This window comes from Carya illinoinensis, chromosome 12 (genome assembly GCF_018687715.1).
Source record: "Carya illinoinensis cultivar Pawnee chromosome 12, C.illinoinensisPawnee_v1, whole genome shotgun sequence".
NCBI classification, from domain to species: Eukaryota; Viridiplantae; Streptophyta; class Magnoliopsida; order Fagales; family Juglandaceae; genus Carya; species Carya illinoinensis.
In genome coordinates, this window is record NC_056763.1 from 19,682,081 (window position 1) to 19,702,670 (window position 20,590).

Consider the following 20,590-nt stretch of genomic DNA (forward strand, 5'->3'; position numbering starts at 1 on the left):
GGCTCCAGTTCATCTAAAACTCTGGTAATATCCATTTTTTTTTATCTAATAATTACCTAATCAACTTCTATGAATTAGCTAGCTGCTCGTTTCCATTTACCCCATGTTGAAAACAAAAGATTTTCCCCTAATCCTACCATCGCACTTCCACCAGATGAACCCCTGTAACCAAAATCTTTCTCCTTATTTTATTTATTTGTTATTTGCAAAGTTTGTGTTAGGTTCACTGTTTTATAATTCGAAATTGCAATTTTTAACTTTTATAAAATTAATATTGGAACTTTATAAAATTCACAATTTGATATCTTCGTCAATTTTATTGTAAGAAAATTAACGACGTGATGGATACGTGGTGTAATCATATAATTTAATTAAAAATAAATAAATTTTATAAAAATTGACTCAAAGAGCAAAAGAAGGTGATTTTTTATAAAATTAAATTTATTTTTATTTAAATTACATAATTATATTAGTTGATTGAATTTATTTCTGATAGATTATGTAATAATGTCATATTTTGAAAATTTTAATCCAAATTCAAAGAGTAAAGGAAAAAAAATAACTGAGTAGTAAAACAATAATAAAGAAGTGTAAATGTATAATTACCTCAAGATGCTTACGGGTTTTGAGAAATGAAAGAGAAGAAATTGAATAAAAATATTATAAAGTTAAAAATTTATTATAATATATTTTTTTAATATTATTTTTATTTTGAGATTTGAAAAAATTAAATTATTTCTTATATTTTATTTAGAAGTTTGAAAAAATTGTAATAATTAGTGTTTGGTTGGCAATGACAGCACCTCATGGATTTGAATAAGGGCTTGTGATGATTTTAGAATTTTGTGAATAATTATGTTCTACACTATATTTTCATTTTACTTTTATCATACTGTATAAGATGTGACACATTTATTATTATTGATTAATCTTTTATTGAATTATTTTTTATCATTTAATTATGATAAATGTGCATAATCTTACATAATGATATGAAAATTAGATGATTGTGTAATGTATATAATTTTAAATTAATAATATATGAATACTAATGAAATAATTTGAATGTATATTTTATTATATTTTAAAAAATGAGATATAAAAAGTTAAAAAAATATACAATAAAATTTAAAAAATTATTTAAATATAATTTTTATTTTAAAGTTTTAAATTTTTTTATTAATTTTAAATTTTTATTTAAAAATCGATTAAAATTATAATAATTAGATAAAAATTAAAAAACTAAAAATAAAATATATTTTATATTCAAAAATATTTTCTCCACCGATATCATATTATCAAACGTATTAGAGGTAGTATAGAATTATAAATAGTAAGATGACGTGAGATTGTGTTTTAAATAAAGTTAAAAATTTAATAAAATATTATTTTTTAATATTATTATTTTTTTAATATTATTATTTTTAAAGTTGATAAAATTTAATTAAAATTTAAAAAATTTATTATATTTTATTTAAAAATTTAAAAAATTATAATAATTAAATGAAATAAAATGAAAGTTATATCTAAATTTGTAGTAAAAAATAAATAAAAATCTGTTTCTTATCCATTTGTACTTCTTGTCTTCATTTTCCGTCTGATTAATAGTAAAATCTTAAGACGTGCTTCGGTTCTCACTTGAGGCTCTCCAACACAACACTCTCCCGACTCCCACTCCCGCTTCCACGGTTCCACCAAATGCAAATCCTCAAAGCCCCGAATTTCTTTAGCTTCCCTAAAACCCTGAACCCTACCTCCAAACCTCACCACCACCGTACATGTCTTCCTCTCCAACCCAACTCGCTATTTTCCTTCTCCAAACCCACAAGACCTTCCATCTTCACAGCCAGCAGCCTCGCCTCCGACGAGTTCCCCGTCGATGAGACCTTCATGGAGAAATTCGGCCCCAAAGACAGAGAAAGTGAAGACGAAGCGCGAAAGCGCAACTGGGTCGAGCGCGGCTGGGCCCCCTGGGAAGAAATCCTCACTCCTGAAGCGGATTTCGCCCGGAAAAGCTTGAACGAAGGCGAAGAAGTCCCTCTACAAAGTCCAGAAGCTATCGAAGCGTTCAAAATGCTCAGACCTAGTTACCGGAAGAAGAAGATGGAGGCAATGGGACTGACCGAGGACGATTATTATCGGAAACAGTTTGAGATCAAGGGAGAAATACCGGAGCCTCTGGAGACGGTGTGGGGTGCGCCGTTGGTGGTACAGCACGTGCCGCCCCGGGATTGGCCGCCGCGGGGTTGGGAGGTGGATAGGAAGGAGCTAGAGTACATAAGGGAAGCGCATAAGCTGCAGGCTGTGAGGGTGGAGTTGGAGGACTTGGAGAAGGAGGTGAGGACGGAGACTGAGGACATGTGTTTGGATAGGTACAGGATGTTCTTGAAGCAGTACAATGAGTGGGTTGAGGCGAATAAGGATAGATTGGAGGAGGAATCTTATAAGGTTTGAGATAGAAACTAAAAACTATGGAATTTTGGTTTTGTCTATTTTCTTTTTGTGTTAAGTATTGGTGCGTTATTTTTGAGACCAAATGCGACCATCGTGTTACGGATTTCTTTGTAGTAAGGGATATTGGACCGAGTGATAGTATAAAATTGGAGTGCGGTTTGTGACGAAAAATTGGGTGTACCGCTGGGCGTTTTGGTTAATAATATTAATATTATTAGGATAATTGAAAGTTTTGGTAAGTTTGGGGGGTAATTTTCATCCTTGAGTTTAGTATGGATATGAATTTCAAAAGTTTCGGTCTAGCAGGGGTGAATTGGTTGAGATTGATATGGTCAAACTGTCTCGAGTTTGCCATAGCTCCATTTTGAATGAATATGGTCCAGCCGAAATATACTTTGTGAATTTGAAAATTTATCTCGAATTGCATATATTTGAGGATAATTACAAACATATTTGGAGCATTTGGTTATGAATTTGTCCGAAACCTTTATAACATTTGAACTAATTGGGAGAAATGGGTAGAGACATGACTGGATTCAGGGGTTTTAAGTTGTATATAGGATTTTTTAAAATATTTTAATTTTTTTTTTTTTCAGTAGCTGCATATGAGCTTTTTATACTTTGAAACAACAAAATTTTCTACTACATTGCTAACAAGTTTGATTGCTCCATTTAGAAGACTAATATGCCTGTTCTTATTGCCTATACAGTATGACCAAGATTACCATCCAGGTAGGAGGAAAAGAGGCAAGGACTACAAAGAGGGAATGGTAAAAATAAGTTGCAAATTCTTTGTTTATTTTCATGTCGATTCTGGTGAAATTATGACATTGATCACCATTGTTTTCTGCAGTATGAGCTTCCGTTTTATTATCCAGGACAAGTAAGTTATCTACCTCATTTCCCTTCCTCTAAGCAATGGCATTTATCTTGTTTATGGAAATTGTACCCAAGGTCTCATCCCAGTGATGCCTAGATAGGCCTGCATCTACCATCAAACTAAAACACTGGAATGCCTTGTTAGTCATTTTTCATTGTTGGATGCAACATGCTATGCCATATATGCAAATAAATTTTAGTTGGTGTGCCACGGTTAAATGGGCCACGATTGTAAACATCATTTGACTGGAACTATCAATATCAGATGCATTTCCTCTGATTTTTTTTTTTGAGGATATCAATTGCAAAACTGTCAAATGATATGGGCATTACTTACCCTCCTCTTCTTCATAGCGAAAATGTATCTGAATACTGTGTTCTATGGATAAGCTTATGTCAGGCCCATACATATATGCAGTGCGGTGATGTTATTTCCTAAACAACATGATGTAGAATGTACACATTCTGAGATCTTGAAAGAAAAGTCATGTACATTAATTGTGGAAAATTTATGTGCAGATTTGTTTAGGGAAAGTGACTACTTTGCACCTTTATCAAGGAGCATTCGTTGACATTGGTGGTGTGTATGATGGGTAACTATAATTCCATATACTGCTATTTATTACTGAAAGTTTGTTGATCGAACCTGTTATACCTATAAAAGAAATTATATACTAAACGGCCAAAGGGATCATCAGTTTCAACATTGGAATATCAGAGAACTGATGGTGAGTTTCTTCACTTTGATGAATTAACTGGCCTGATAGTGACACATAGTGAGGACTTGTGACATGATTTTTTCAACTGAGCTGATGAATTAAGTCTTACCTCAATGGCTTAATTATAATGATATTAATCTTGTCGCTAGAGTGCTGTTTGTGTAATGCCCTGGAGTGAGTATAGTAAGGTGGTGAATGGGGTCCCACACTACTTAGGAATGTGAAGTTGTTGTCCCTTATAATGAATTTCAAGGAGCTCTAATTATTGACTAGTTCTATTTGGGCTCAGATGTGGTTTGGGCTTTGCCTAGGTTTTTACAGTTTGGCTATTGAAGTTTACTCAAACCACCAATCAACAACTAATTGCATTGTTGACACCAAGAAATATAGTTATACCCCTACTGGCAACAATGCTGGTGTTTGTTGTAACTGTTTGTTTGTTAGACTTGGTAATAATTTGTGTGGTAATTGAGGAGGCTCTGATTTGTCTCACTTGTGTTGTAGCTAATCTGACATCTTATGGACTACTGCTTTTTTATCTTTTAGTATATTAGCATACCCCATGGAAGATTCATGGTACATTATGTGTCTTGATTTATTTCAGGTGGGTTCCCATAAAAGGTAATGATTGGTATTGGATTCGCCATCACATAAAAGTTGGTATGCACGTCATAGTTGAAATTCTGGTGAGTATTTCAGCTGCTAGGCTTGCCCCCCCTTTTTTCCCCTCTTTAGGGATGGTTGTCACTGAGCATTAATCTGGTTACATTAATAAGTTGGTTCCAACAATCAAAGTCATTATTACATGTCATCATTTGTTTCAGGCAAAACGAGATCCTTACCGTTTTCGGTTTCCCATCGAAATGCGATTTATCCGGCCAAACATAGATCACCTGATGTATGTAATCTTGGACTTTGACCATCTCCAATTTAAGTATATTTTAGCAAAATATGGAGGTGAATCTCTATTCAGTCTCCTCAATTCTTGACATTTGTATCTGTACTTTCAGCTTTAACAGATTTGACTTTCCGCCTATATTTCATCGTGATGATACTAATCTAGATGAGTTACGGGTTTGTACCTTTCCTTTTCCTTTTATATTGTTACTATCTATATTCTTTCAACATTTAATACCCATAGTAGACTCATTATATCTTTATTGAGTATGTTGTAATTTCCTTCAATGGCTCTATCATAAGAGATGTATCTTATCAATTTAAGTCTTATTTCCGGTCTTTGGTTGGACATTTTTGGGGGGATGGCTTTCTGTTGGATGGACATGTGGTATGCAGTGTAGGTTCGAGCTAGGATTGACATGTTCATAAACGAACTTCTGCAGAAGCCTATGGAAAAACCATTCTAGTATTCCATCACGTAAATTCATGTGTTCTCTCGTTTTTTTTTATTTTGATTTCCTATAAGTTATTTACAAAAATGAAAATGGACATTGCTCACGTACCTAGTTAGTGTACAAGAGAAATGGTTGAAAACTAAAATCTAAGAGTACTTACCCTAATTCACTATGAGCTTAGTCTTCTGTGTACTTGAGGCCAGACTAATTTCTATGCAAGCCTTATATTTTGGCTTGTTGGTTAGTTTAGAATGCAGGGAAGAAGATTTCTAGTGCTCTAGAGTGTCACTCGTGGATGCAAACTTCTTTTTTTTTTTTTTTGTTCCCCTCTTTTGTAAATCTTGTTGAACTCTAGTAGGCTCTGAAGCAATCGGTTTCTCCTTTATGTGACTCTGCCTTAAAATTGCAGAAGATTTCATGTCTATCGAAATTAATTTTGTTTTTCTACCATGTTTGTGTCTCTGTGTTTTTTAATTTTTGTCTCACTGACTGATCAAAAATAATTTTTTATCTTGCTTGCCTGCCTTGCAGCGTGATAGTGGAAGACCTCCGGTTCCTAGAAAAGATCCAGGGGACAAACCGGTAGAGGAACCTTTGTTGTCAAATCACCCTTATGTTGATAAGGTCTGTTTCTGACTAGGACTCCTTTTCAGAAGTCATAACATTAGATTTTAACTATTGCTGAGCATGATCAATTTACTATTACCATCATGGCCATGATTATCAACTTTTAACTTTTATCTGTTGTGCAGTTGTGGCAGATACATGTTGCTGAGCAAATGATTATGGATGATATGGAGATTAATCCTGAGAAATACAAAGACAAAAAATTATCGGAGTTATCCGATGATGAGGATTTTGATGAGGAAAACAGTGTTGTTTATACCAAAGCCTATTATAAGAAATCTTTAATACCAAAAATGATTTTGGTGAGCACTAATCTCTCGAGTCATTGTATTGACTTGATTTCTGTTGCCTTCACGTACTTGTTATTTATTTTGTCTTAACAGAAAACGAGTGTTAAAGACCTTGACTTGGAGGCTGCCTTTGCTGAGCGTGAGGTTAGTTGTTTCATCTAAGTTCTTGCGTGTTTCTTGGTTAAAATGTTGACTTACCTATTCAACTTATACATATTTTATATAACTGCTACTTGGTTTCCAATTGCTTCAACGTTCAAAAAGATCCTTATGTATTCATGTTCTGGTGGATACAGTTCCATAACAAACTAAGAAGGGAAGCAAAAGAAAGAGGAGAGGGATACAAAATTACCAAGCTTAGACGAAATATTGAAATGGATGAATATGACTTGCTACATTGGCATCGATCATTTGAGGAAAGAGAAGCTTTGATCAGAGACATTAGTTGGTATTTCCATCGTTGTTATATATCAATACTTAATATTAGTGATCCCTAATCTTGTTGGCCATCCGGGTCTTTTCATCATGTTATGGTGCATACAGATTAAGCATTTCTTTATACTTTGACCATTGGTAACTTAAGATTTCCAATTTTATACGTTGTGAATTGTGCATAGGATGGTCTGGAGACTGCATTAACTAAAGCAGTCACGTTTCCCAAGAGGAAAGTAAGTGATGCTAACACAGACTTTCCACTGTCTGTTGCTAGAATAAGTTCTTCTTCGGCATTTAAAAAAAAAAAAAAAAAATAGAGTTTCTTCTTCGGCGCACTTTATAATATATATAATATGAACGTATATATGTGTGTGTATGAAAATGAAGCATTGATTAGGGAGATAGTTGTCTTCAATCCTAATTTTGTTCTCCCACTGACAGAGATCAAACTTATTATTTAAGTGACCTCATGATTATGTGAGATCACACTGGCCCTGTGACACTTGATGTGTAAACACAGTAACTAGGTATAGATGCATGCTTTCGGTTCACTCAGTTTGAATTTCCAGTTGGTGGTCTAATACAAGAAGATGGGAAAACTGCAATGAAGTATCAAATTATTGTAAAATATAGTTTGCTTTGCATTTGCACGGGCATCACTGCACCATCTGGGGCTGGTTGCTTTCTGCATCCCTATTATGTACCTCTTTCTGCCTCTCATGTTGGCAAAGGTAGGATGCTCTTTCTGCTACTTATTGAAAGCTGAATGGGTTTTTTGCAGCCGTCAAGCACTTGGTCTGCCATTGGAAGAGCCGGGAAGGTACAAAGATGCTAGTTTCTTTGGTAAGGATAAGTATGACCCTTCAAACCCTCTATATCGTTATGACTACTGGGGAGAACCCAAGAACTCTGAGAAGAGCAGGCAAGAGCGGATGAGAGATGCCCACAACAAATCTATTGTGGGTAAGGGTACTGTCTGGCACGATATGTCATACGAAGACTGCATCAAGCAGCAGATGCAAAGAGAAGCCCGTGCCAAGGAACTGGCTCAAGAAGAAGAAACTCATGATGGAGCGTCAAAAGGAGATCGTGATTATGAAGATGATGAAGACGACGACGACAGCAGCGATGACGATGATGACTTAGATTTCAGCATTTTACAAGAATATAGTGGTAATTCTTCAAATCAACCTCATGTTAATGGGACTGAATCTTCAATAATTTCAGATGAGGGTATGTTTGAGGATTAATTGGTGGCGTGGCAAAGCATGATTGAAGTGAAAAGTTAGTCATAAACACGTGCGATCGTAGAAATAGTTTAAGATATTTAATTCAAAATAGCATATATGTTTTTTTTAATTTTTTAAATTTATTACAGATATAAAAAAAATATTTTAGATCCATTTTATATCATCAATCTCCAAAAATCAATAAAGGAAAAGCAAGAAGTTCATCTTTAGGAACATATTGTAGTCATGTCTCTATACCTTTGCTCAAGTTCATTTTTCCGATTCTGAAAAATGGGAATTGGGCTCGAAATCGGGTTAGCACTGATTCAATAAATTGGGTGATTCAATAAATTGAATAGGGCTATTGATAACAATTTTGAATTAGTTATTTTAATGTTGATAAAAAGTATTAAAAATCATATATAATGCAATTTAAACATTTATTATCATGTATAAAAGAGTAAAAATTATAAATTTATCGATTATTTTAAATAAAAATATGATATGAATCTAAATAGTTTCAATAAACATGTAATTTATCTACTCAACTTTAATTGTCGACATTTTTTTGCCTTATATACAAGAAGATAAATATTATCAAGTTATAAGCATATGGCAAATATAGAATTTTATGTGCAACAACAAATTAAACTCATTCATCTTCTAATATTTTTGTTCAACTAAAGAAAATAAAGTACATGTTTTGTCTTTTAATTTTTCTGCAATTCTTATTGAATACAATGATAGAGTTAGTATATATCGAGTTCTATCATATTTTTATACAAAAAATTAATAAAATATACTCTATTGTTTGACAAGTTAAAAATTATTTTATAGTTTTGAATTGGCTAGAATCGGTTTGAATCTATCTAAATCAGTTGATTGAGTAGATCGTTGAAGGATTCTAACTAAAATCGATTTAAATCAAACCATTTTTTGAACCTTACTTCCAATTTCTTTCAAAATTTATGAATGCTTACAAATCACTTGATTACAAAAGTAAAAAGACATAAATTGGAGGTGGGGAATGAGGATTATTGTAAGAGTATCTAAGTAATTTTTCTGATTCTTCGGATGATTCTCACTCACTGGATGAGTGATTGTGTAGTAGTTTTTAACAATATATATATATTTATATCAAAGAACTCTCAAACCATATTCAACAGTTAGGTTGCTGTAAAAATCAACTTGACCCTATGCGAAATTCTATGATTTTTTATTATTCAAAGAAATTCGAGAAAGAAAACCAAAAATCTCAGCACTAAAATGAGTCTAAAAAAGAGATGCAATTCTATAACAGTAAATTTTGAGAAAAATTAAAGCATAGAATTTGGAAGTTGAGAACCTGAAGCATTCCGCTACACAAATCCATTTCTCTGCTATTCAATCCCTGCAATTACAATAAGAAATCAAACTGCATGGCATTGCCGGGTAATAGCTATTAGAGTGGCTTGATAGCCACACATGAAAATCCGACTGGGATCCCGACATAGCAAAACTTTTTTTTTTTCATGTTTTAATTTTTTTTTTAAAAATTCACAATATTATTAAAAAAACACTTTCTTAATCAGTAAGTTAAAAAAAAAAAAAACCCAGTTGGGATCCCGATCCTCCATCTGGAAGAACAACAATTCTCTTAACAATTATCATCGATGCAATCCCTCCCTTTGTATCATTTTCTTTGATTTTGGCACTTAGGTACCTTACTGTATATACGGGCCATGCCTTTTATATTCTGATCAATAATATTTATTTTTTATTTATATAAAAAAAATTTCTATGATTTTGAAGTTGAATATTTATCAACTTGGTTTACAGGGAATAAACATAGTCAGGGACAGTTTTTCTCCAAACTTGGTTGGATGAAGTTTCCTTCAACTCATTTAAAAAAGGAAACATCTAGTTGTACGCATAACTGCATACTAATATGTGCACCAATCTAATATGATTGGTTAAAAAATAAATTTTATTAAAAATAGTGTTAATTTACATTTTAAATATGAATGAATCAATATTAGTACGCAGATTAGTATGCGACTTTGCTTGTACGTAGCAAAACACTTTAAGAAATAGAAATTATCATGTGTCCCTCGATCATATCATGTGAGAAGCACATGCTTTTTAATGAAGAGTCATGTATCAACTTTTTAACCTAATTACATCAAACCACATCAGTTTGTAAAATTATTTTTATATAATGACTTTATAGCTAGAGTATCTCTCTTTAAAAAAACATGTGCATTCGGAGGAAAACTCTATCCAACACAATCATTCTGCTTGATGTAATTAATTACTTAATTATCAATAAATAATTAAATCGTCCCAAACCTCAGAGCTCCAAAATCATTTAATTTAAATTTATTAGGACAATGGTTTGAGAATTATGAACACAACAGGAGACACTAGGCTAGCAAAATAAACTCATAGCTTGGTGTTGGTAGTAGGCCCACATTAATTTTAAGAAAATTCTATATACCACAATACCATTTTATTTTTATCCCACTATGTAAGACTGACATATTTATACCATTAAATGATCCTTTATTGGGAATAAATGTGTCACATATTACATAATAGGATGAAAGTGTAATGGTGGTGTGGTGTATAACATTACTAAAACAAAAATACATTGCTGATTGATATACAAACAATTATTTCACAAAATTTTTACAATCAATGTGATAGTACCACTTTATCAAAAATACATAAGGATTTTTTTGTTATTTAAGTTTCAAATTATACATAACCATCCTCAATCTAAAACATACTTGTAAAAAGACAAATGAAAAATGTATGTATATCATTAGTCATTACTCTTAGGCCAAAACAATAAAAAAAAAAAGAACAGAAGAAAATCCTCCTACTTTCTGCATCTCAATTACTGCTTCAAGCTAAATACATGGAATGAAATTTAACTAAAGGCGTTTATTTTTTATTTTTTTAATGTCAAACTCTAAGATGAAGCTGGCAAAGATTTTGGGGCCAGGCCATCTACATCACCATTCCTCCATCAATGGTGAAGACCTGCAATAAAGAGTACGTACACATACATGAACCCCTAAAGAGATGTAAATACAAAATTGGTGGCCGTTTACCAGTGTAAGAAAAAAATGCAAAAGCACAAAAGAACAAAACATCATATACCAAACATTACCTGCCCAGTAATGTAGCTGGCAGCTGGATTAAGCGCCAAGAATTCCACCATTCCTGCAACTTCTTCAGGTTGGCCATACCGCCCTATGTGGACAGTAAAAAAATAACAATCATGGTCTCCATTGAATTTGAAGCATTTTATTACTCAATTGAAAACAATTCGATGGTAAAATCAAAAGACGTGATTATCTTGGAGGATCTGGCTTTGATTATCTTATTTAAGCCACTAGCACACGTCCTAAACAGCATAAACATCACTAAACATGTAACATACTTTCACAATAAAGGGGGGAGAAAAAGAGAAACCTTCTGTTGTCTTTAATCAAATCAAAGTAAAATAACTACAATCAATATATTGGGAAAAATCTAAAGAGTATTAACTGCAAGATTTTATCAGCAGAATAACAACATAGTTATTTTGTCACATAAAAAAGTTTTAATATCAATCATAATGTGTAATTCTCTAACCTCTCGTAACTTACTCTCAGCAATTACAACAGGTTCATAAAATGCTCAAATTGCTGGAGTCATGTACACAATTTCAATGATAAGCTCAGTAAGTAATCTTTTAATCTCACCTAATGGGATAGTCTGCAAGATTTTCTTCTCTATGTCTTCTCCGAGCTTGCCAGTCATATCAGATGCAATAAACCCAGGAGCCACGGCATTAACCTGCGAAGAGAGAGCTTTACTTAGTTGCATTAGGCCAAGGGAACCACAAAGCTGTGGACAAATACAAACTAAAAGAATATATTTGTAGTCAATAGCACCAGGAGCATATTGGTCTGTTTTGTTAGCCAAACATTTACATAATATTCCTAGATGCTTACATTAATATTCCTGCTTGCATATTCCTTTGCAACACTCTTTGAAAATCCAATTACCCCGGCTTTTGCAGCGCTGTAGTTTGCTTGTCCAGCATTGCCAACCAGACCAACAACAGATGCTATATTGATTATTCTTCCCTGCAGAACAAAGAGTAGGCTGAGAGGATGTAGAAGCAAGAGATGAAAGACCTGGACAAATAATTTCAACCAAGCCTCACTGAAATTTCATTTGCACTTGAGACTGGTAATGTCAAATAATGCCAAATAATCTGAGTCTGGATGCATGAATGAGATGACAAAATTTGTAGTCTCTATTCTTTTTCCTTGGGTGGAATGTGTAGTGTGTATGTATACAAGGGTTGGCCCTATTTACAGTTGTCACTTTCCAATTCCACAATCCAAAGTCCAAGAGATGATACTTCCTGAACAAAGGCCTCTATACACCAGCAAACTATCAAATGCTGATATGGGAAAGCCCGTGGAAATGGAAGATAGAAATTGGAGCTGAAAGTTGACCTGCAGCCAAATCTAGTTCAATCACCCCTACTAAAGTGCCTGATTCACCATAATCCCCCATAAAGTTGATGTATTGATATTTGATCTACCGGTATTCCCTGTGAGGGTTTGCAGTTATAATATTATAAAGAAATCATTCAGATGCGCTCTTAGTTTGGTTGATGTAGTGAAAACTCATTTGTTTAAATCATCTGTCTCTATTGTCAGAAAAGAAAGCCTAAGGATGGATACCTTTCTCTTTTTCATCATAATTTTGGCTGCAGCCTGCAAAATTATTAGCAACTTTAGGTAAAATATCAGTGAACTAATATTGTATACTCTAATGCTAAATAATTGGTCTTCTAAATATACACACCTGTGTGCAGAGAAATACGCCAGTAAGATTTAGATCAATAACCTCCTGCCATTGTGATTTTTTCATTCTCATCAATAACCCATCTCGAGTTATTCCTAAAGGAGTAGCCAAACAGTTGGTAAAAACAATTGCAACCAAAAAAAAAAAAAGAAAAAGGTGATTTGAGGTCATCGAAATTAACCTGCATTATTTATCCAGACATCTATAGTTCCCCATGTGTCAACTGCCTGTAAGCATGGGAATTGAACGACTTCAGAATGCAAGCAATAATTGCAATTAACAACAAAAGGAAACTCCATCAACATAAAAGAGCATTTGCTTACAGTTTTAATCATCAATTCTACATCAGCTTCTTTTGAAACGTCACCCCCATAGGTAAGAGCTTGGCCGCCACATGCCTCAATCTGCAACAAAAGACATAAGCATTCACACTCGTGTGATTCCTACTCTAAATAACCACTCGGTGTTGTGGCATATCCCTTCAACACTCGCAAGCAATATTTATGTTATTTTTAGAATGTCAAAAGGAACCGTCACTGTTAAGAGGTTATAACTGTACTAAGTATACAAGTACAATGGCAAGACAGTGCATAGAGACTTTAGCTCTTCCCACCAGTTTTCACTTTCAATTCTTGTTCACCCTAAAATTAAAAAAAAAAAAAAAAAATCACCAAATATAAAAATGGAGATCATACATGGCTGGGAATCATGAGCAATCAAAGATGGAGACAGCACACCAATCATTGTATATACACGCACACAAAAAGGACAAGAAGAAAATGCAAAACAAACAAAAAAAGAACATACCTCCTTGGAAACTTCTTCAGCTTCCTTTGACGACCTTGCATAGTTTACTAGGACCTGTAATGGTGCATTCATGTCTACCATCAACACGGGTGATGGGAGTGATACTAATGACTAGAATTCTTCTAAAGTTTGAAATGACCATGATTAACCACCTTCACCCATTACAGCATTTTCAGTATAAGCAGCACATACCAACAATCGGAAAGCCTGAATCTTTTGATACATCGAGAGGAGGCATGCACGCCTAGAAGCTCTCTAAAAGCATAATTTTCTTTTCATTTTATCACATTTACATAATCAAGCAACAAATGAAGTATCCTTGTCTTTTTCTGGCATGAAACAGCCTCACCAAGTATATATGTATATATTTGTATATCCACCTACACATATTACTATATACAATAGTTTCAATTAAATTAATTGCTAAAACTCCCTCCCTCTACGCGCAAACGCATGCATGATTCAGGAATTGTCGTCTCTGAGTCCAGAGATAGATAGAAAGATGAGAGACCTTACAACCAGCTTTTCCGAGATTTAAAGCAATGGCCTTTCCGATGCCTCTAGAAGCCCCAGTGACAACAACCACCGGAGCTTCCACATTCTTAGCAACACCTACACTCGGTTGCTCAACTGCTGCAACCTGAGCTCCCAAGCCTGCACAGCAACTCGCACAATCCGTATGAACATACATACAAAACAATACAATCACACATATTTCCAATTATATAGTTATATCGACAAGAAGAATAAAGCTAAAGGCATACGGAAACTCGAAAAATAGAAAAGAAAGAAATTATGATTTACCGGAGGAGGAGGTTACGAATCCGAAATGAGAGGAGAGGCGAGGCAATCGAAGTGAGGCGAAGATCGGAGGGCGGAGGCGAGAGAAGTGGGAGAGCTTCGCCGGGGCTCCAGTAGAGCTGAAGGCAATAGCGGCGGCGGCGGCCATTGAGAACCTGAGAACAAGCGGGGCCGACAAGCGTCCAAGAAGAGAGAGAGAGAGAGAGAGAGAGAGAGAGAGGATTTGAAGTGGCGAAGCACAGATTGGTGGAATTGATAATAAAGTAACTTTTAAAAATATTTTTATTAACGTTTTTTTCTTATATTTTTTAAATACTTCTGTAAAAATATTTTTGCCCATTCTTTACGAATTCTCTTAATATAATTAATTAAAATAATTATTTTATATTAAAAAAATTGATAGAACTAAGTGTACAAATTATCGAACTATGATTTTTTTTTTCCAAGCATTAAAAAAGATTAAATCATTGGAATTAGTCTGAATGTTGTTGAAAATATGTGCAAATTTAGAATATTATTTTTATTTTAACAGAATGTTACAACAAGAACATTAAAAACAGATTTTATTATGTCTATGGTTTATACCCCAAGTCGGACAGGTGAATAAAACTGTAATTAAGTCCAAGAAAACTAACAAATGAGTAGAGTGAATGCCCATTTGTCTAGCGCTTTTGAATATTGTACAGTTGCGCCCCTCCAACAAACTAAAAAATGCAGGACTACATTTATGGATTTTTCTTTTTCTTTTTTACAAAAACCAAAAAAAATGAATAGCTGATATGGTACATTACTTCCAAACACCCCCCCCCCCCCCCCCCCCCCCCCCCCCCCCCCTCCCCAAGCACATAACCCCCCACCAAAATAGGTGACCAAGTAATTTTTTTACCCCCAATATGTTTGAGAGTCACACCACATCCCAATCCAAAAACCAGGTTGAACCACTCCAACCAAAAACCAAACCCAAAACCATGGCTGCTGATCATGCCAAGGATTCGATGCGCACCATCAAACAGGAAATTGGCCAGGAAACCTGAAAAGGATGCAGTTTGGGCGAGCGACCCAATGTGTCTGGCCTGTGTTGAACAGGGTGATCTGATCTGATCATCTTCAACTCTAGTACCTCAGCTGGTTTGGTAGGAAGAAATTTTTACTGATCAATCAATTTCTCCTTCCTCGACATCGTTTGATGGTTCCGGAGTGCTCTTGGGTGGTTCTTCTTCATCCTCATCGTCGACCTTCATGTACAGTCCAAGTTGTTCCAAGGGGTTACCCTGAAGTTTGAAACTGCCAAAACCAAAACCATTTTGAGAATGATCTGGGCTTCTCTCTTCTGGGAAACTTGGTAGATGTTCGTCCTGGGCAGCCGTAAGCATTTCTAGATCTTCCATAAATTGGCTGTTTTCATTCATATCGACAGTCTTCTCCATCTGCAACAAGCCAGAAGCATTTCTATAACATTTCAAAAAGTTCGCTTCTGCCACAAAATGATCTGTCCACCTTACCTTTAGCAATGCCTGCCGTGCAGCTTCTCTCTCTAGTTCCCTCTTCCTTTTAGCTTCAGCTGCAGCGTCTGCTTCAGCCTTTCTTCGAAACTCTTCTGCAGCCTTGGCCTCAGCTTGCAATCGAGCTTTTTCTAATAATAACAAAATTGAAAAGAAAATCAATAACAAAAGCTTGGAAAACTGATTAGAATCAACTCCAAGCAGGCATGCACATTGATGACACCAAACTGATGTTCAGCAAAGTGCAAATGAGAACCTTCTTTCTGCCGCCTTTCAAGTTCCTCTCTCTCAAGTCGTAATCTTTCCGGATCCCGCTTTTCATCCTGAACCCAGCCAATATGAAATGGAGTAAAATATCCAATAATTTTTGGATATATGCATCGATGTTAATAAAAAGCAGCAATCCTAGGAGTGCAGCCAACCTTTTCGAGTGCCTTTTCACGAGCTTTAAGTATGGTGTCAGCAAAACGACTCCTAAGTAAAGCTGCACGGTAAAGCTTCTCGGGGGAGACTTGACTCTCGGATGGAGCACTCTCCCCTATAATGTTACAGCATGAAGCAATGAGATGATGCGCCAATACTAACAGCAGATAGTTTTCCTCGTGATTTCGTGCTTACCCTCTTGATGGTCATCTGCCTCAGCAGACATTAGCTTGCACTGGGAGTTCTGTTCAACAAGCCCCACCCCATTAATTGAATCTGTACAAGAAATAAGACATCAAACTTCGACACATCAATCAATTCTAATTATTCCCAGTAGCGTGCAAAAGCTACCACATCATAATCCAAAAACATCCACAGGTCACATATATCACCTAAAAGCTCACTATTTTCAATTTCTGAATCACCAAGATCATCTTTCTTTTGACCCGATGTTGCTCCAGAGCCCAAGCTTTCCTGCCATAGAAAAAGGACATGAAAAAAAATTCTTCAGTTAGAGAGAGGGGTGAGTTTTATCCATAATGTTCCTTTCCTAACTTTTTTCAAGATACCCGGGCATACCTTAAAATCAACAATGGGAACTGAGGCTTTAGCAGCAGCATCTGATTCCCTTCTAGATGAACTGCCTGACTCTGAATCTGTCAATTAAAAAGGAAAAGAAAAATAGAAAAGAAGTATATATGAGATTTGAGAAACAAAAAGCACCCCGCCCTCCCGGGGGGGGGGGGGGGGGGGGGGGTTTCATTTTACACTAACCACCAACATATTCAAGCATAAAATTATGGTGACCACAAGCATATTTAATGTGAAAGGCTATGTAAATTGTATAGAACCATGCGCCCATTTTAAATTAATGGATAGAGAAACTGAAACTTCTATTTTATTACCAGTGGAAATGCTGATGGTATGGAAGCTACAGCAAGTCTTATGCCTTGCATTTAGTGTTAAAACCACCAAAAGCCACCATATATATATAATTATATTCTACTCATAATACCTAATAAAGAAGCTACATTCTACTTATCAAAAGAACGAAAAAAACATTTTTTTTCAATGTTATCTTCAGGACAAGAAAGGTTGAGGCCATAAGCAAGAAGGAAAGACAAGAAGAGGGTAACAAGTCTGAAATTTGGCATGAGAAATATACATCAAAACTGAACAGTAGTATATAATTTTTGCATCATGCCTCAAAACAGAATCCAGATCTGAAATGGATAAGCATTGATGTTGAAATACTGCACTCCTTTCTCCAAATTTGGTAAATTAAGAACAAATTGTAAATTCAAAACACACATATAGAGTATGCAAAGACACTAACCATTGGATGAAGCGCCTGACTCACTACTAGAGCTACTTGAACTACTGCATTTACTGTTTCTATTGGCTACATCTTTCTTTATCTCTACTGGAGAGTAGCTTGAAGCAGGAGGATCATTACCGCCCACGATGTCCACATCCTCATCAACCAGATCATTGCCTGAGAACTCATTAGGAAGCTGTAACAACAAATGTGTCATTTATCAGATAAAATTCAATATAGCTAGTTGAAAATTTGACGCACAGAAAGACAAACAAAAGCTTTAGTGAAAGGAAGGTACGTCAATTTCACAAGGTTCATCTTTCTCCTGGTTTTTCTGCCTCTCCAGCATATAGTCATCTAAAAGCTTCCTTAACGTGAGCACGGTTGCATCACTAAGAGCATCGATATCAATCTCAATCTCCTCCTCATTGGTTTGCCCAGCACTATGTTCCTTTAAGAAATCAACAATGCTTTCAGGCAATTCTGCCAACAAAGCCTCCAATTCTGAGCTCAGTTTCAGCCTCTCTTCACTGGTCATTATCTGCCTAACAGGTTCTAGCTTCATACTAGTGTCATCCTCAGTGAGGAATTTTTTCCTTGTAGCAGGTGGAATTTGGGTAGTAATTTCACTTTCTATAGGATCACCAGCTCCTAAAGGCACTGATTGCTCATCAGCGCTCAGCGAAAGCTTCTTCTCAATAGCTTTCCATCTCGCTTCAAAATATTTACTGAGTGTTTTGGTCATATGATGGACATCATTTCCAGGTGGGTTGTAAGTCAAGGCATTTGAGAAAGTAAGCCGTACATCTGAAGCAAACACCAATGGGCTTGAATATTCACCTGAATCTATCCTCCTCTTCACCGTGCCCAAATCCATTGGATGTTTAATGACAGTGAAATAATCCGGAATGTTCCACTTGACAACATCAACCGGTTCATTGAAAATAGAAGCATACTTGTGTAACATAACACCTTGTAGCAACAACTTACATTTTTCCATCAACAAAGCATTTGATGTATTCTCTAATGCAGTCAATTTCACTGGTTCAAAGAGCCCAGATGAACTCTTTTTCACACGAGACCCATTACGCCCTGCAGGAGCTCGCTTCTTACCATGCGGAGCGGATATTTCGGTTGACCTCCACAAACTCTCAAGTGGAGGCCTCTTTTTTCCATCACTGCAGCTCCGGATATCACTAGAGGGGGATAACACAACAACATTTGAATTCAGACTAGCAACTTTCCTCTGAAGGATCTGGACCTGTTCAAGTTCCATTTTCAACCTCAATTCTAATTTCTTCCTTTGAGACTGTGACATCTTTGACAATGAAAAAACTTGCATTGGCACCACAAAACTATCACAACCATCTGCGATCAAGCTAATGCATTTTCTCTTCGGGGCATATGAATCCTCAGAAATTGTTATCTCCATGTCAACCCGTCCAGAACTACCAAACCCTTCTGATTCGCCCATCGTCTCAACAGCATGCAGGTAATCCGGGACAAAAGCAGATGAATGCCCTTTAGAGTATTTCCGTGACTTTCCCATCATTTGTGATACTGAACACTTCCTCGATTCCTTCTGTCCAGTGAAATCTATGGGAACACTAGGTGCCATATGATAAACCTCAAATAACCGCACATATCAACTGGTGACAACAAGCAATTCCACCCCGATCAATCTTAGCAAATAGCAAATTCTGAAATCTGCACATCATGCCAAAATCCAACTCAAGTATCAAATTAAGACACATCCGAATATTTCCATCATCACCCAATTGGGTTGTTTTCCTTTTTATCTTAAAAAATGACCTCAAAACAATTCTATGGCCCAATGTAGCGGCACTTGTTCAGTTATCTTTAATGTCATTTGAGCACGTAAAGATGCGAAAAAGCTCAAGAATTTGGGAATAAAACTGTTGGTAGAAATAATGATGCTCTTTATTCTCCAGCAAAACAAATTTCAAAATCCACAACTTTTCTACTCACACTATAGTCCATCAATTATCCATTGCAAAAGGGATTAAATTATAAATGATTGCGATATCCCTAACCACGAGAGATTCACTGATCCAATCCAACGAATGTAAACCCCTAAACCTTACTAACCCCAGAAACAACCACAAAACAAATGAAACTTCCCTTTCTTGGTCTATCGGTAATCTACGAACCCTCTATCTTGAGATCCAAATCTCTGAATGAAATCAAGAAAATTTCAGGGAAAAGAAAGAATTACGAGAGAAACCTAAACTGGTTAAGACGAAACTTCCTGAGATCAAAACCCTAGATGGGCAGGAAAACACCAATCGAAGCTAAAGAAATTGTACGAACCGCACAAGTCAATGCGAGAAAACGATATAAACCCTAGGAAAGCTTTGGTAGAATCCAATTCAAAACCTGGATCTCTCGACGGAGCCGTCGAAAAGAAGTAGGACTCCAAACCCTAGTCTCAAAACCCCTTCGCTGACGTCCACAGCGAGCGAGACACCGAGAGAGAGAGAGAGAGAGCCATGCGAAATAAAAGCCTGAGATCGCTAGGCTAGTCGCTCCACTACTTATAGGCCCGAGCGCCGCAATTGGTTTAATCTCAGCCGCTCATTCTCCAGTTGACGATATTTTATGGTCATAATCCAAACATGGCGGCGTGCGTACGATTCAGATCGGACGGGCCCTGATGCTTTTCGGTCGCGCCCTTTGTATCCGAGCTGTCCTGGAAATTATCTTTGGCGGAATTGAGGATTCTAGAGGCACGCTTGAGAGTAACAGAAGTTTGTACTCGCCGATTTATGGGACACCGTTGCTTCGTACTTCTAAAGCCGACACGTTGCGAGCTAAATTAGGCGAGTATATGAAATCGTTTTTGTTTAGAAAGTTGTTTGGGATTAGCCGATTACGTGTATGTC

The 20,590-nt window shown here is 35.8% G+C and overlaps 3 protein-coding genes across 6 annotated transcripts; 1 reads left to right on the forward strand and 2 right to left on the reverse strand.

Annotated features, from left to right (window-relative positions):
* Positions 1–1,613: 1,613 nt before the first annotated feature.
* Positions 1,614–8,115, forward strand: LOC122289948 (protein PLASTID TRANSCRIPTIONALLY ACTIVE 10). The gene is made up of 12 exons (XM_043097402.1): positions 1,614–2,448; positions 3,165–3,224; positions 3,308–3,337; positions 3,853–3,926; positions 4,657–4,738; positions 4,877–4,950; positions 5,063–5,126; positions 5,936–6,028; positions 6,157–6,333; positions 6,415–6,465; positions 6,618–6,769; positions 7,538–8,115. The coding sequence occupies exons 1-12, from the start codon at positions 1,699–1,701 to the stop codon at positions 8,004–8,006; spliced, it is 2,076 nt and encodes a 691-aa protein (XP_042953336.1). The 5' UTR covers positions 1,614–1,698; the 3' UTR covers positions 8,007–8,115.
* Positions 8,116–10,621: 2,506 nt separating this feature from the next.
* On the reverse strand, positions 10,622–14,700 carry LOC122289087 (3-oxoacyl-[acyl-carrier-protein] reductase 4-like). Of its 2 annotated transcripts, XM_043096009.1 has the most exons (11): positions 14,448–14,699; positions 14,155–14,297; positions 13,644–13,697; positions 13,160–13,240; positions 13,018–13,063; positions 12,837–12,931; positions 12,713–12,745; positions 11,969–12,103; positions 11,717–11,810; positions 11,140–11,222; positions 10,622–11,009 (listed from the first exon to the last, which is right to left on the reverse strand). In XM_043096009.1, exons 1-11 carry the CDS (start codon positions 14,590–14,592, stop codon positions 10,977–10,979), a joined length of 942 nt encoding a protein of 313 aa, XP_042951943.1. In that variant the 5' UTR covers positions 14,593–14,699; the 3' UTR covers positions 10,622–10,976. The 2 variants fall into 2 exon arrangements, with proteins under 2 accessions (XP_042951943.1, XP_042951944.1); XM_043096010.1 differs by lacking the exon at positions 13,644–13,697 and having other exon boundaries at positions 14,448–14,700.
* Positions 14,701–15,336: 636 nt separating this feature from the next.
* On the reverse strand, positions 15,337–20,227 carry LOC122289088 (transcription factor GTE10-like). Of its 3 annotated transcripts, XM_043096012.1 has the most exons (10): positions 20,085–20,227; positions 17,986–19,394; positions 17,706–17,883; positions 16,949–17,025; positions 16,762–16,843; positions 16,565–16,645; positions 16,369–16,484; positions 16,203–16,269; positions 15,947–16,077; positions 15,337–15,871 (listed from the first exon to the last, which is right to left on the reverse strand). In XM_043096012.1, the coding sequence occupies exons 2-10, from the start codon at positions 19,303–19,305 to the stop codon at positions 15,599–15,601; spliced, it is 2,325 nt and encodes a 774-aa protein (XP_042951946.1). In that variant the 5' UTR covers positions 19,306–19,394; positions 20,085–20,227; the 3' UTR covers positions 15,337–15,598. The 3 variants fall into 3 exon arrangements, with proteins under 3 accessions (XP_042951946.1, XP_042951945.1, XP_042951947.1); XM_043096011.1 differs by having other exon boundaries at positions 17,986–20,224; XM_043096013.1 differs by having other exon boundaries at positions 15,702–15,893; positions 17,986–20,224.
* Positions 20,228–20,590: the final 363 nt, after the last annotated feature.